The sequence below is a fragment of the Cebidichthys violaceus genome, unplaced genomic scaffold (genome assembly GCF_023349555.1).
Source record: "Cebidichthys violaceus isolate CVI_PGR_0920_01 unplaced genomic scaffold, fCebVio1.0.p SCAF_34, whole genome shotgun sequence".
In the NCBI taxonomy this organism is placed as follows: domain Eukaryota; kingdom Metazoa; phylum Chordata; class Actinopteri; order Perciformes; family Stichaeidae; genus Cebidichthys; species Cebidichthys violaceus.
Window position 1 is genome coordinate 2,827,559 of NW_027176528.1, and position 17,742 is coordinate 2,845,300.

At 39.0% G+C, this 17,742-nt stretch overlaps 1 protein-coding gene across 1 annotated transcript; it reads right to left on the bottom strand.

Annotated features, from left to right (window-relative positions):
• Window positions 1-7,055: 7,055 nt before the first annotated feature.
• On the bottom strand, window positions 7,056-11,719 carry LOC137883639 (homeobox protein engrailed-1-B-like). Its single transcript, XM_068725202.1, has 3 exons — window positions 10,947-11,719; window positions 8,979-8,981; window positions 7,056-8,345 (listed from the first exon to the last, which is right to left on the bottom strand). Exons 1-3 carry the CDS (start codon window positions 11,491-11,493, stop codon window positions 8,020-8,022), a joined length of 876 nt encoding a protein of 291 aa, XP_068581303.1. The 5' UTR covers window positions 11,494-11,719; the 3' UTR covers window positions 7,056-8,019.
• Between the last annotated feature and the right edge of the window lie 6,023 nt (window positions 11,720-17,742).

The following is a 17,742-nucleotide window of genomic DNA, read 5'->3' on the forward strand; positions in this document are numbered from 1 at the left end:
AGGTGCCATGCACAGGCAGTGTGGAAATTAATATTTTTTACAAAGTTAGCAATAAACATAACGCAGAGTTTTGCAGAATCTTCCAATTTTGATTTGTTCTCCCCAGAAAAATGACCACAGACTTTCCCTAACCTAGTTGTGTTTGTGCCTGAACCTAAATACCATGGTGACAGATCATAATATGATCGTAGAAATCATTTAAATGATCATTTAGAAAACATTTGGAAATTATTTGATGGTTTTGGGGACAAGCTGCAAACCCAACATTGATAAACATGTATTATCACCTTTTAAAGTTGAAGTAGCATTTGGAGTAGTGTCCTTGTCCACCTGATGAATAGTACTCACTCTCCTTTTAGTTCTGTTGTGGTTTTATATCTGTCTCTAAATGATCTACTATGTTCACCAGCTAGTCTCTAACTGTGTCCGTCTGCAGTTTGGTGCTGAGCAGGTACAGTGGCTTTATTATCAGAGTGTGTTCACTGAAAACAGCTGCCTGCTGCTGCTGGAAACAAGGCTGACCAAGTAAAAACCAAAACTGTAAACAGAAAGAAGCTAAAAAGCTCCATCGAACTGAAACTGCGGAATTGGTGATAATTCATGATAATTCAACCCATTTGACATTTTTTTCAAATTTTCTATAGATAACATGATAATATTGCCATTGTGTATTCTTTTAGTGAGGCTAATCATGTATTAAAAACTGAAATTGTAACAGCCCTAACTGAGATGTGATACTACTGTACATTAGCTTATAATCCAATGTAAGCACTGGACATTAAATATCCATGTGTGTTCCACATATCCATCCAACAAAGCACTGAGCTAGATTCAAATGTGGATTTTATTTTCCAGTAATGATTTGAGAGTAGTGACACATTTTATTCTGTTATCTCTTATTTTTCGTTTAAGTGTGCATGTTCAGGATATTCAAATACAGTCGTAAAGAAGAAGAAAACACATTTGCAGACCTGTAATATTGATTGCTGTATTGTGATATATGCTATAGCCCATGCTATGTCCTCTTCCTTGGCTTCAATTAAATATATACATTTTATCACTGTGTGTTTCTTTGTAAAACACTGTCATTTACATGCTGCTGATAGCAATCCTGAATCCTACCTTCTGTTGCTCAGTAATTTTTGCAGTGGCAGTGCTACTGTCCATCTCTCCTCCACTGTAAACACTATGTAACCTTTTATCAGGCAAGAATATGATAAGATTCAATATCACAACACAGCGTGAGTCTATTATTACCCAGAGGAGGTGCACACAGGCTCCTGCAACGGTGTTTTCATTTCATGCGGAGAAGCCCTCGCCTTGATTATCTATCTCTGACACCTCTATAAATGTCGGCTCTGCTGCGGCGATGAGAAACCTCCTCCCAGTCACTCATACATATTTATGGGGCATTTGATACAGCAAAGCAGTACTTTCACACAAACAAAAAATTATCGATGAGAATGCAAATACAACCACAAATAATGAGGAAAGCAAAATACATTTTTGAACTCAAAATTAAGCTTGCTTCTGAAAATTTAAATGAATTCTATTTCCTTTATTACTCTAATTACCTGTATTTAGAACTGTGAATGCACATTTGCCTTTCATTTGTACAATACAATAAAACTTTTTCAGGCAGAAAAAAGTTCTAAATGGAAATATTTTCAAGATTTTATAATCCTAAACCATTATGATTATAAGATTGTTGCATGTGTGGCACCAGAGGATGATGAAGTGAAAAGAACCTAAAAAGGGTCACAGCTCTGTTGTGATTAACAGATTTTGATGACAGTACATTGTATTTTCATCTCTTTTATCATATTTAGATATAGTACCAGATTAATTCCAGCTGTAAATTCTAGCAAAGTGTACTTCTACTGGTGCAAAAACTGTTTGATTTCATGCACACACATAGTTAACCCTCCTGCCATTTGTTTCAACAATCTTTGGTAAAGGCGATTGCAAGCAGATAATTTGGGGAAATGCCAACGCTGTCACTTTCATTGCTTCTTTAACCTTTCATAGAGTAGAGGAGACAGTTTTATGATGCTGCTCTGAAATCAAATAAAATGCTGGTGTGTTTTGGTATTCTTCCTTATGTGTAACGTACTTGGCAATAAACGATTCTGATTTTGATTCTGATTCATGGATTTAAGTGGGAGTGTGTTTTGGGTGATAGGATGTGCTGAATTTGGAGCCTCTAATTAAAGACTGTAAAACTATCAGTGACACTATAGAGACAGACCAATATGTTTTAAGCTCACTGACACTGTCAATCCCAGCTACAATGTGGCTTTGTTTTGTGGCATTCAAGAAATAATTACAAATGCTGCACCTCTGTAGAATGTTTTCAAAAAACTATGCAGTTATTATTTTACTTATTTTGAGAAATTTAAAGGAAAACTTTGTCACTTTGCTGTGACATTGATCCACACTTACCAACGTGATATATTCAGTTTCAGCACCACCACAGACCCTGAAACAACTCACACATGTCACTTGATTCCAAAACTGAATCAGAAACACATCAGGCAGACCGAGGGTTTCGATCGACGCTCGCCTACCTTCTGGCTTGAATCAAAATGGCGACGCCTCAGCGGGAGATGCCATGCTCAGCCCTTTGAATTGCGGTCAGGTTGAGGAGCGGTGGAATCGGACCATGTAACCCTCTCATCTGAGGATGAGCTAATCCGGTTTGCATGGTTCATCTGGGAGGAGGCGGGACGGGGAGTGTTACGACCCTGAAACACCTGCATCGAGGTCCAACCAGTGTGGCGTTTTGGAGACTGATACAGTGAGCGATATGTGTAGCCTGAAGCAGATTTTATTATACACGTTATGGTGTACCTTTAACTTCAGCCATTTTTCTGCTATTCTGGGTTTCCTTCCGAGTTAAAGCCTCTGAGGAAGCTTTGACACTATCATGGGGCACTAAACCCTGCTACTAAAACCCAGACTAATTAAAATGATTTCATTGTTATAAGGCTGACTGACCCACCACTCAGCCATATGGGAAACTGGGGGAGACCTAACAGTCCTGAGCATTTAAATGAATAAATGTGAATGGATAACATTGGCTTTTTCTTTTATTGAAGAAGACTTATCATATCTGAGGTGGACTGGTCAAAACATCTGATATTTAATAAATGTATGCAATACCTTAAATGCACACCGTCTCGCAGACCGGCAGACAGATGGACATACATATAAAACCATCTAACCATGTATGATTTACACATACACACATACACAGTGTTTAGCAGCAGTGTGGGAGGCCTTGTACATCTCAATGCCACTTTTGTTACTCACCCATGATAAAACAACGGCGGCCATTTGTGCCACAACTGCTCTGCTGCCCCTCACAGCTCACTTTTTGACAGGCTGGTAGACAGAGGGAGACATGTGGAGTTTTAGTCTGTTTCCTCCTGCACCACCCACCACTGTGTGTGTGTGTGTGTGTGTGTGTGTGTGTGTGTGTGTGTGTGTGTGTGTGTGTGTGTGTGTGTGTGTGTGTGTGTGTGTATGCATATAGAACACTAGTATACAAGCCTGTATGCATGTAAAGCCTGTGTTTGTGTGTCTGTGTTCCCTATCGCCTCGTTGTGTAGTTTGTCTGCAAGTGTCCCACACTTCTTATAGATGTCTTCCTCGTGTAAATATTCCTCGTCAGTGACCAAGGTCTCTCTCTGAGAAGAATAACATTGTGTTGGGAATATTTTCAGTATAAAGTTGTTGAATGTTGGCACAACCATTGGCCATAGGTTGCTTTACTGTAAATCCTAAATGAGTCAAAGGTGAACAGCATGATTCTGTTGTTTGATCTTTTTGCAAACATAATGGTATTTTCAGAAACTGCTGTTCCATTTGTAGGGAAAACATGTTTCTTTTTTACCAAGAACCTTTAATTATACTTAAAGTTATTATTCGTGGCATCATTGTATATTTGAATATAAAACTTATATTTTATGACTTCATGAACTTTATAAAATGACTTGTTTCTTTAAAAATGGATATAGGAGTAATTTCAATAATCAACAATAAAGCATAACATTTAATCTCTTACCAAAAATTTTACAAAACAATTCTAGTGATCAGAGATGGAGTATTGAGCTGATGTGTATCTGTTGATTAGAAATTGTCATCCCTTATTTAAATTGCTGTTAGAATTCTATTTGTGGCACTTCAGATCAAAAATTGGGTTTGTTTTTCTGTCAAAAAATAAAGAACAGTTTTACTTAAATAATTTATTTTGATAGAACCGGAAAAAGTGATGAATGCAGCAAAAACTCACCGGTCCCGTTCAGATCCTGGGTCAGCCCTCCTGCTCTGTAAACGTAGAAATCATTGACCCACACAGGCAGAGCAAAGATATATCAGAGCTTTTGGTTTTCTTTCTCGTGAATGAGAAAGTGTTGGTTTTGATACAGTACATCCATATAATTCTTCATCGGCAGGGAAGACAGCAGCAGTGAGTCTGGTTATTACCTTCATTTGCATGTAAATTAAAGCTGCTTTGTAGCCGCAGGGCCAGTTGTGTGGCCACGTCTACTCTGCAGTCCCTCTGCTTCACATGCAAACACAGTCCACTACTACTACACACACACACACACACACAGTGTAGGGAAATGTTAATTTGTCTAATTGTTTTGAAATTGGCATCACACTCTAATTTCACACACATGTTCACACTTTTATAATGCAATTATACTGCACATGCATGGAATGAAAAAGCAGGACTGAAGCAAGTGAATAAATTATATTATCTGTTCCTATTGGATAATTACAGGGGCCATGTGTTTGCAAGCATATTCTTCCTCTCTTCCCAACAGATCTGAGACCAGCAGAGTGGAAGAAAACAGGTAGAGGCAAAGATCCAGTCAGCCTGTCACAACATTTACCTTTGAATTTGACAAATTGATCTCAGCCTACTGTTACCCTCTGTTTTCTTTCCTTTTTAAAGAGGGGGTTATACTTTCTTTGGCCTGGCTCCAGAGTGATTACAGAAGAGACAAACTCTTCCTATAAGGGAAGTATGAAGCTCTGGATGACAGATGACCCCCAGGCTGGAGGAAATAACTGGGTTTCATCAGGAAGATGCTCACTCGATAAGTAATTTGGTCCAAAATAATTACACAGTGGACTGCTGTCAGCAGCAGCAACACAGCTCTCAGTTTACCATCTGAGACACTCAGCAGCTTCACAAAGTTAGACATGTTTTTAAAAAGGGCTATCTATCTATCTATCTATCTATCTATCTATCTATCTATCTATCTATCTATCTATCTATCTATCTATCTATCTATCTATCTACACATTTCTAAAGTTTCCTTGTACAAAAATCTCCTCACAACTTTAGAAAGTATTCTAAGTTTCTTAGTGTGCATGACATAAACGTGATGATTCATTTACTTTACTAACCAGAGGGCATTTCTCTATTCCGCATATCTTTCCCTTATTGGCATTAAAATCACATGTGTTCATCTCTCTCTCTCTCTCTCTCTCTCTCTCTCTCTCTCTCTCTCTCTCTCTCTCTCTCTCTCTCTCTCAGAAAATAAAATAATGATCTGCTCAAAAGTAAAGATGCATACCAAAGCCTCCTCCTGTAATTTAGCCGAGTAAGAAGAAGACGAGAGCAATACATTAATTTAAACAGACCAGCAGATGAATGGAAAAGAAAAATGGCTGTTGCTTTGCATTCACTTTTGAGAATTATTAAACACGCACAGAAGTCAGTTTTTGCATAAGAAGTCTGACATTGACAGAAGCTCACAGCAATCTATCCTTTTTCAAAAAAACAATTTAATATGCCACTGTAAATATAATTTTAACTGGATAGCTTTTTATGTATATTTTGTGGGTATATCTTGGTAAAACATCAGGTCTTGCAAGCACTCAAAAATGAATTAATTAATGGGATTATTATTATTAGTGTATCTGAATCTGTTTTAAAAGGGTTTTGAATTCAAAAGAAGTCATCATTTAATGTAAGAAATGAAAAAAATATTTTGTTAGGACTGTTAGTAACAAATAGTCAAAACCATATATTGTGTAAGAAACGTAGGGAATGTGGAAATGAAAATAAATATATATATATATATATATGTATATATATATATATAACAAATAAGGATTGAGAGATTTTTGTGATAATATTTGTTTGTGGTGTAAACTTTCAAATATAAATCAGTTTTCAAAATGAAGGCCTAAGTTTAGGCTGCTTTGTTTATTTAATGCACGTCATTCTGGGTGAGGTGTGATTGTAGGCGTTGACCCCGCCGAGCCGCGGTTTGAATGTCTCACAAACACACACAAAGGAAGGTTCTCTCTCTATAGCTCCAACACCTCTATATTTTTGTTTCAGGCAACAGAGAGCTAGCTGATGAAATGAGAGAACACAGAGACGGAGAAGCAATTTCATGCTCTGCAACGCTTTGAACAGCGCTGATAGCGGCCCGTCTCGCAGTGTAAATTCACCTCCTTTCCAAAGACTTATGAATATGGATTCAGTTGTCCCACTCACTTGAACCAATGAGCTGCACCCCCCACATACACACACACACACACACACACACACCTCAATTTCTTAATTGAATATTCGTTGTCAGCCACCAGAAAAAAATGGGTCACTGTGTTTCCTGAGGATTTTTTTTGTCTTTTTCCCAATATAAAAGTGTTTATTTGGAAACATGGTTTAAATATACATCCTCCTGCTCTTCTAACATACTGTGTATTTCAGATGTTTGCAGGCCAGCAGGCCTTTGCAGCTTTACCTGTCAAAATAAAGGCAATACCAGGAAATTTACACAAAGGGGCAAAATACTCCATTTGTGATTTGGTGTATATACAGTACGCCTTCTGTATATATCCCCTCTGTATGAACTGTAGTAATCCTGTAGTGACTTTCAGAGGGATATTATACAAACCCCATGACGGCTACAAACAGAAGCATGAGAAGAGAATGCTAACGAAGCCATGAGGTTAGATAAAGTCACTGTAAAATCAAATATCAGGAATTTGCAGGAATATGATAGTTTCTTATTAGTGTGAATCATTTGAACGCTGCTATTTTTATGGATTTCGACAATCTTTTGTGTATTTTTTTTTGTTTTACGGCAATACTTTAGACTAAATAAAGTCAGACTGTACGCAGGATTATAGAGATACTGAGGTCAAATTGTATTTGCCCCGTTCATTATTAATTAATGTTTTCTGTGGTTGAAATCTTTAGTTTTTCAAGATTCTGGTGGTACAATACTGAATCATTTATGCATTTAATATTTAATTTGGCCTGAAAATTGTCAAATTGAAATAGTTTGCGTCTAAAATGGAATTAGCATACAATGTTAGAGCATAACATCTAAATTGTTAAAATCCCAAATTTAAAAAAGGCACAATAACCTCAGTGTTCAGACCCCGACTTTATAGCATTTCTCTATAATATCCCTTTAATAAACTGTGTTTCTCGTGCTCACAAGTGATTTTAAAGTATGTTTAGCCCCTGCCTTGTATTGTGTCTTTTCGATACTTCAAATGTGTGACATCTCTGTAAAGTGTACTGTGGGATTATTACAGTTCTTGGTCCAGCTGGTCCAGAAAAACAACAAAACAAAAGTGTAATGAAGCCAATGGCTGGTCTAGGTGTTCGGATGGTGTGTGTGGCTGGAGGGCCGTTGTGTGATGCAGCAGCAGCACCGTCCACAACCACAGCAACATGCTTCTTTTTTATTGTTTCTCGAAGTGTCCAGGCTCTGTTTTCCGATAAAATCTCTTTGGTTTTGCGGTGGCAGGTCAGTCTGAAGAGTCCGCAGTCTGTTCTGCTGTATAGTCACTTTTGAAGAGGAGGAAACGGAGATGAAGAAGAGGAGAACTTCTGACAAAACGCGCGAGATCCTCTCAGCTCTCCGTCCCCGTCCTCATCATTAAATTAGATATATAGCATTTATTTACATTGTACAGAGTGTGAGGAGAGCAGGGGAAAGCACGCAGTTCTGTCCCCTCGCGGTGCGGCCGGGCTCCTTAGTCGCTGTCCTCCTCCTCCTTGTCCTCCTGGATGGTGGTGGTGGAATGGTTGTACAGTCCCTGCGCCATCAGCTGCAGCGCCAGCCCATTCTTGAAGCCGCTGGCCTTTTTGATCTTGGCCCGCTTGTTCTGAAACCAGATTTTGATCTGGGACTCGTTGAGGCTAAGCTCCTGGGCCAGAGCCTGCCGCCGCTGCTCCGTGATGTAGCGGTTCACCTGGAACTCCGTCTTCAGTCTCTGCAGCTGCTCGGCCGTGAAGGCCGTGCGCGGCCGCTTGTCCTCTTTGCCGCTTTTTGACTTTTTCAGTTTCCGTGTCCTTGGGCCTGCAGTAGGGGCGAAAGGACAGGAGAGCGGGAATATAAATATTCAGCGCATAATGAACAATAATTCGCGAGAAACAAATAGATCGAAAAAACACATCACCAGTGAACATCAGCCTGTGTGCGATGGACTAAATATGATGTATATGACGATTGCTCTCACTTTCTAAACATATGGTGAAAGGTATAATAATAATAATAATAATAATAATAATAATAATAATAATAATATTAATAATAAATAGTAATAATAATACGTATTGTTATTATTATTATTGTTTTTATTTGTATTTGTCTTACTGGCAATAGTATGAATCATATCATAGCAACATTTTTATGAAATAAAAATAATAATATTATAATAACCCCATAGGAATTTGTGCGATTGTCTTTTCAATTCAATTTAATTTATTTTGTATAGCCCAAAATCACAAATCATAAGTTTGCCTCAGAGGGCTTTATAAGCTGTACACATTTTGAATTACACAATAGAGTTACAGCTCTCCGCAGCATATCTCGATATAAAGATCATGTTATACTTGTTGTGACTGCATGGATGTATACAGTAGCCCGAACCCTTGTTTGTCTGATACACAATACACACACAGCACACAGGAGTTCAGCACACAATGATACCCGCTACACAATTATTGCGTCATTTTTTAAGTGTCGACACGTAGTACTTTTAAAAAAATATTAAACACACACACTTTTACTGCTTACAGACTTACTTATAAGTGAAAAACACTAAAATAATAATAAATGTGCATTAGAAAAACGGAAAGTTAAAGATCAGCCAGATTGAACGAAGATAAATTCATAAGCACGCTAATATCTCACTAGTCAAATAATGCACAATACTTGTGCCCACAAAAAATAGTCCTTCTGATGTAACATAGATAAAACAAATAAAATATTTACAATTGACCTCTAAGTGTGTTATTATTACACACACACATTTATTTGTAGGCTTAATTGTTTGTTATTCCCGTACAGATTAACAAAGTACTTCAAATTATAGTACAACCGATTAATCATTTATTTTTGTAAAAGATAACTTGATATCATGAAATAAAAGAAAGCATTCAATACAGCCAGTATCATTGAAAAGTTACGTATGGAGCCAAGAAGGCTCCATACGTAGACCTTTTTCACACACACTGTTGTGTTTGTGGTTTTGGTGAAACTAGGAGTGATTTCGGCTGAAATCAGACCCAATCAAACAGGCGGTTAATGGATTCAAAATGTCTCCTGTAGCGGCGACAGGGAGGGCGGATAGCCACTATTAACGGCTAATTCCTTTGTGTTTTATTCCGCCATGCTTTACTGACAGTAGCTCATATCCCACAGCAGCCGGCTCGTATAGGACAACAGGTTACACACCGTGATCACACAGCGATCACTGGGCGAAATGACTTTATATCGATAGAAAAGGTCTGCTGTCGATCCCCTGAACCAAAACACGTGTCAGACATCGCCAAAAGCTGCGGGGCTTGTAGCTGTCATCTGTACAATCCTAATCCTACAGGAGCAATGCTGGTCAGCTGCATATGGAAACATAACAAGGCAGATTGTGTCTAAAAGACAGTGGAGTTATTCAATAAATCAGACAACTGAATGACACATAATCTGACTCCACCTGCAGGTTCATGTTCAAAATCTGACCTGCACGTGCTCTCTCATCTCTATTTGAAACCTATAAAACATAAACAAGATCTAGAGCTGGTCTAGTTATTGGTTTTGTTTTACTTTATTTTGCAAATTCTTGGATAAGTTTAAATAAATTAAAATAAAATTAAATAAAATTAAATAAAATTAAATACAATTAAATAAAATTAAATAAAATTAAATAAAATTAAATAAAATTAAATTAAATTAAATTAAATAAAATAAAATAATATTTAATAACATTTAATACAATTAAATAAACATTTAAATTTTTTAAATAAAACAAAATAGAAATTCACCAAGAAGGTGGAAAAACATAACCTTTATGTTTTCATTCTGTAAATGTATACACAGCACGCAAGCTAAAGTATCATCGTTGTTAATAAGAATTAAATGTTTCATTGGAACTTGTTAGTCTTGGTCTGGTCCAACAAGATAAAATATAAAATACAAACTATTTATTTTTGTTTAGTTTGAATCCTCGATAAAATAATATATTTAATCTAACTGATCTAATTGCCACCGATCTCATTTGGGATTGTAATAGTGAAATAAACTATTCTTAGAGATCAAGGAAGGTTAACTCTGACCTGACAACATAAATACGTTATTAAACAATTTCCAATTAAAACACCATATGTTAGTGGAGATATATCTACAATTTAAAAATAGGTTATAAAGATATATGATAGTAAAACACCTGTGAGTTTGCAATCTTAAAATTGTCTAAAATATTACTTTGAGTTTTATTTTCTTCAAAAAAAGTATCTTGATCGTCTGAAAGAAACTTGCTACATGTAGGGTAAATGTAAGTTGGTGTTTGTGTCAGAAAAAGAAGGATTACATTTTATGTGATAAAGATTGATACTATTCCTCCAATAAACAAAAACAATTGCATGCTTAGAGTTGTTTTTCTTCGTGAAACTATTGCCTTACCAGATGAGGGCCTGTCCGAGTACCGGGTGCAGTATACCCAGGCAGGCCAGAGCAAGGGCTGGCTCTCCGGTGTGGACGCCGTTCCGTTCAGCACCACCAGCGAGGAGGACGTGTTCTCCCCGGCCCCGCCGCCAGTTCTCTCCTCGGCTTTCACGCCGCTGCTCTCGGTGGAGGCGGCTGCAGTTCCTCCACAGCTGCCGTTACTCTTTTTGGGACTGGCCAAAGAGGCGGAAGAGGCGGAGGACGAAGTGCTGTCACTGCTGCAATTTGAGTCCTGGCACGGCGTCCCGGGAAGGCTCGGCCTGCTTACCGCCGGGTGTACGCGTTCCCGGCCTGAGGTCTGCGCCCTCTCCCGAGGGCCCAGGCCGTGCTCCTTCTTGCAGCCAAAGTCGGGCCTCAAAATGTTGTCGATGAAAAAGTTGGTGGTTCTGTGGGCCTGCTGGGCGACCTGCAGAGGTAGTATGGGCGGCGAAGGCAGGCTGGGAGACGGGGAGACGCTCTCTCCCTCGCTGCTATCTGTGCTGTTCAAATCCCGCTGCTCCTCCATCGCTGCTTTTGTGAAGAACGTGTCCTCTGTTCGCTCAATCCACTTCCACTTTGTTGGCCTGTTTGTATCCAAAATATGACAAAAGGAAGCACTAAAACATAGTTATTTTCTCTCCGAAATATTGCTGGTTTGTGTGATTATTCGCAAACTGTGGACATCCTGCTTGCGTAAAGGCGCTCCGGCGCGTCATGGTCGGTGCCTTACTATAAAACTGGCAATGGATGCTACTGCGCACTGCTCTCACACACCCATAGCTTCACCGCTGTATGACAGTCAGGTCTTCACAAAGTCCGTACATCACATCACCATGCGCATATACACACACTCATACAAACTCACACACACCAACCGGAGGTGCATGTAACATCCAAAGCGCAGCGGGCCAATCACCGACCGGAACACTTTAGGACAGGGGGTGACGACGTCCAATGATGTTAGGCGTCTCTGACTGAAGAGGGGAACTGTGGAGCAGAGTACAGACTTCACAGGCGATCCAAACAAGAGATTAGAACTGCTCCGTGCCTTCAGCCATGTTGCGGTGTATCTGTTACATCTTATACAGCTGAGGGATAGCAGGAGGAGAGTTACACACTCACACAGACACAGCCCCGTTGCTGTCTTCACAACTGCTCACCTCCAAGAAGTTTACTTTTAACTGGACGGACACGGTGGGACAGACGAATTCAGGCTATATTTTATTCCCGAATTTGGCATTTTTCGTGAAATGACACAAATGTAAGCGTCCTGCATGCAGACATCTTTCAGAATTATGCTTCTATGTGGCTTATAGTGCATAGTTGGTTTACAGGACATATTTAGCTTATCTCTCACACACAAGCACGCGGGCACAACACACACAAGTGAAGAATAGGCCTACAGCTGCGAACCGGTCTACAACACAAGGCATCTCCATATTTCCCACATATTATATCCAAATTAAATTGCCCGGCTTTTATATCTTCAAATGCGTCATTTAACGGGCACCTGCATGTTTGATGCACACACCCACCTCCTCTGTCTCTTCCTCTCTGAGGTACAAACCACCATTGTCAGCCGGTATTGTTTTCCAGTCCGAGCACCGGAGAAGCGCGCTCTTATCTCGCCCTGTGAGAAAGAAGCTGCCGGCGGATAATTTATAGGTTTTAATTACTCTGTATTCCGCCTGATCAGCCGGACCTTCATCACCTGGCTGTGGGAGAAAAGCGACTCAAAGCCTCTGTCACCATCACCGCGCCAAACACTTCATCAAAGTGCGCGCAAAGAGGGCCGATAGAATAATAAATGCAACGTAACAGACAGGCGCGCAGCAGAGGAGCGTTTTCAATGTGTTAATAGAAAAGTCGCTGTGCAGCCTGGAATAAAGAGAAGACTGAAGGGACAACTTCATTGGTGTAATTCGTAATTCATAATTCATATTAAGTCCTTGTGTTATTTGTTTTTTTTAAATGTGAAACTGGAGGCCTAGAGCGCCTCTTCCACCAAGAATGGACAAATACCTCTGTTGTCTATATTAGGAAATTCATCATCATTCTAAAAATAATAATCAATTCATATCAGGCCTTCACTGATTAAGTAGGTCTGCGTACCTTGTAATATGCTTTAATTACCTTTTCTGTCACTATCAAATTCATAATATTTATATAATAGTCCAACAGTTATTAAAAGTGTCTGTGATCGTGTTTACAGTAGAAGTCTTAACATCTGTGTTACAACGGGTCATAAGGAGGAATACATTGGGGAATTACATTGTTTCTGTGTTTTGTGTATAGTGGCTATTGCTAATTGTTTCTCAGTGTATGTGTTAATTAATTCTACAATATTTTTTTTGTAAATCACTCAGCTATTTATCAACATAATAATCAAGCTAAGAGGCGAAAACTCCTCCTATCAACAAACTGTCAGACAGTTCAAGAGGAAGTGTTTCTTCCTGCTGTTGCTGTAACTTCTAATACCGTTTTTCTATAGTGCTGCTGGGATTACGTGTAGGCCAAAACACACACACACACACACACACACACACACGCACACGCACACCACACACACACACACACACACACACACGGCTGATAAGAGCTGTTTCTGGATGAAGATTATGTCAGTCGGTCATCCCCTCACATGGAAGCAGGGCTGACATTTAGAGACTATTTCTGATTTCCACAGTTTTCATTTTATACTGCAGATTAAGATTTAATCTGAAATCATCTTTGGTGTCACTGTCTGCAGGGAGGATGCACATAAATGACACGGAATAGCAGCAGCAAAATATACGAACCAATGGATGAAAATGTAAAAATAATGATTCCGTTAAAATACAATACACAGACGGGCAAATCCAGGTTATTACTTTGTAGTATCATAATCTATATTAGAGTTAGGGCAGAGCAGAAATTATTATTATGAAATAAATGTTACACCTGTAAAATAAACTAATTTGAATTGACTAAACTATATATAAATACACATGTAAATATAAATATAAATGTAAATATATATATATATATATATATATATATATATATATATATATATATATATATATATATATATATATATATATATATATATATATATATATATATATATATATATATATATATATATAAATAAGACACATTTAGTTGATATTCAAACGCATTAAACTCACTTATACCCTCCGAGGAGCTGAGAGGCTTTACTGTGTCAAGCAGGTCGGAGAGGCTGTATCCTCCCTGAGGAAAGCTTTAGGAGCTGTTCGGTATGAACAAAGATCACAGCAGCAATAAGAGCCCTGTAGATGAAGGGGGTACATCTAAAGATGAACTAAACTAAGGACATATGCGGAGTAAACCGTGGATCTAAACCTGGCTTCCCTCCCCGTTTTAGCCTGATATACTGTCTTTGTTATGTAACCAAGTCTGCTGCTTCATGATTTACTTTGCTGGTATACCAATGACAAAACCGCTGGAAAAAAGAAGCATTAAATAAAACAGAATTAAAAATATCTTTTGGCAACATTTCTGATTCACAATTACGACATTAAAACGGCAAAATGTTCGGCGATGAGCTGGTGGCAAATGAAAAAAGTGTTCTGACTACAGCAGGAACTAGTGACAGCAATGCTGTCACTAGTTTGATGCGACATCTTCTGAAAATTAAACTCAACCGTTAACTCCTCCTCACCCAAATACTCCAAAGGGCACACAGTGAGAGAAAATGACATCAGAGCGACATCTAGTGGTCAATGAGAGTAACGCGTGTAAAAATAAACGAGCCTCCTATAACACTGTATCAGAATCAATTTACAGTAAATAGCCAAGCATGGTGACACAAGGAACTTGACTCAACTTCTCAGTAACTTTTAATAAACTTAGGCCTACATAGTGCGGATAACACATGTACAGAATGATATCGACACATCTGTTTACTGATAAACAGATGGAACAAGCTAAACAAACATCAGCACTCTTAAATATTACAGGCAAGACTCAAGAGTTGGCCCTGCAACGTTGTTCCTACATGGATGACTGACTTATCCAGATTAGAGTGTTGACGATTTGACATTAGTCTGGCTTTCTTTGATCCTCGAAGCATGGTTAAAGATTCATTTGGAACTGTTGTCAGAACACCAGATCCTCAAGATTAATGACAACTGGATCAGGATCCAGATGCCATACATTGTGTTTTGGCTCAGTATCTCAAACTATATTTTGTTGTATGCTTTATCATAGCATATGTAACTCTTCATTACGGTGGAAGTGGTGGGAGACAGGAGGATGATGGCTAAGCTATCATCCCTGATGGACAACACCTCCCACCCCATGCGGGACGCCCTGGTAGCTCTGTGGAGCTCCTTCAGCACCCCCGATGTGCAGAGACGTGCGGTCAGGGGAGGCAGGTGAGGCAGAGCGAAGAGCTCTGCCTCATCTCAGATTGTGATCCCTCACTAACTGGGTTGAGCGCGTGCCTTTTGCTTTCTCATTGTTTGTCACCACTGTAATATTTGTAGACACTTTTATTATATGTCCTTTCTTTACATAGAATAGGTACTGTATTTCACGTATGTGTAGAACCTATTTTGTGTTGCTGATCTGACATTAAACCGCAGTGAAAAAGCAGAGGGGAGGCAAACAGTACCTCTGCCTCAATGAAGGGGGCGTGCGAGAGCCCACGGGTCGGGTTTATGCTTGTTCTGTCGTTGCTCTTCTTCTACACTTCTCTTCTTCTTCTTATATTTTGCTTTGACCACAAAAATGTAAGATTCTATATCCAAGCCTAAAAATGTCTAAAAAAACAGGGAAATATGACTAAATCAACAGCAATTCAACGTCGGACAGGTAAAGTAACCTTTTATCTGTTTGTTGTTCTCTTTATACATCTGTGGTTGTTACACAGATTATCGCGGGATCTCACGATTTTCGCGAGCGCTCCGCTTCTGAAACGCTCCCGGTGGGGCAGATCGCGGCGCACACGCTCCCGGTGGAATCAAATATGTACCTTACCTATGTGTGTGTAAAGAATGCTGATGTGAAATATGAAAAACAACTAGTAGTCAATTGTAGTCAGTAGTCGTGAAATCTGCCAATTGAATGGTGATATAAGCTACTCTACTGGGTTCATATATTTGCAAAGTCAGTGCCTCACCAGCCACGAACCTCACCGCACTTCACTGACGGTGTGTGAAGGAGAGGTATCGCAGGTCCTTCCTCCCTGCCACTGTCAGGCTGCACAACAGACTCTGCTCCTAGTAGACCACACAATATTAAATATCTATGCAATATAAATGCACTGTGCAATACAAAAAATATTCTGCCTGTATATATAATATTTTAGTAATTGTGAATGTTTTAATATTTTACTTAGTTAATATTCGTACTGTTTTATTACTTATTTAATTATTTATAATAATTGTTTTGATCTTGTTTTTACTATGTCTCTTGTTTGCACTGTACTATATGCTGCTGTAATCCTGTAAATGTCCCCGTTTATAATAAGATAAAGGATTATTATTATTTTATCTTATTAATAAGGTGTATTTGTGATAATTACACTAACCGATCATAATAACATCATTATTCAAAATAACTTCATCCCGGAATAATACAACAAAAAACCTAAGCTGCATGAGAATAAACAACATTATTGAACGTTTTAAAGCCTGAATTACTTAATGTTACTATACGAGGAGCTTTCATTTTGTGTTGATTTTGGCGGTCCCTGTGGACGAAAGTCGTAGTGTTTCTGAGAACCAGATTCCCCTTAGAAAAGCACTCATTTTACTGCAGCAGTGTACAACAGTCTGCCACTCGCAGTCTTGGTTCTGGTTCTCCTGTCCCTTCTGAGGTGAAGTTCTGGCCGGAGGATGAGACGCTGTAGCTCTCCTCACACCGCCAGAGCGTCTGAATGCAGGTCCAAGGCTGCGGTGAAGCCAGATCTGGGTATGTCCACGGTGGACCGGTCTCTGCTGTAGCTGGAGTTTGAGCTGAAGGAGTTTCTGATGAACCTGCATGATTTCATCTGATTTCACCAGGATTCGATCCGGTGGCACCGATGACAAACATTAAGAATAACTTATAGAAATAGACCATCTTGTCTCTGATGGTCTCGTTTACTGATGAAGGTAGAGGATCAGGACTTAACTGAGACTGGTTCAGGACCAGTTAAAAGTTCCTCACAGTGACTTTAAGCCACAGTGCAGTTTATTGACAAATGATTATAATCTGTTGGTGTTATATATTTTTTCATAATGAAATCAAACTGCAGACTTGAGACCAGAACCCGCTTCAATGATTACTTATGGGGTAAGCGGTGTGAGTCATGATCCAGCTAACTATCAATGAGCCTGCACTTTTTATGCATGCTTGGCTCTAAGGACTTGTTCTGACAACAATAGTTCCAGATATAAATTAAGACAGCTTCAAAGAACCAAAACATCCAGACTCATGTCAAATTGTCAGCTTTCTAATATGGATATCTACATACAAAGAACAGTGCCCTGCACATCAAATAGTGGACTACAATTCAGATTTATACTAGTGCTGGGCAACTTAACGCGTTATTATTGCGTTAACTCATTAATTACTTTATAATTACTTTATCACACAATAACGCAGATTTTTTTTAAATGCAATACACACCGTTGATGCCAGCAAATCACCCAAACAAACAGTGGAGGGAGGCTTCGGCAGACTACGTTGGATGCAGCGTGTGGGAGAAGTATAGATAAACAAAACCAAGACAAGCTAACAAATGCCACAGCGAAGTGGATAGCTT

Excerpts from the sequence above, each read along its gene's own strand:
- LOC137883639 (XM_068725202.1), bottom strand. The coding sequence starts at position 11,493 with ATGGAGGAGCAGCGGGATTTGAACAGCACAGATAGCAGCGAGGGAGAG.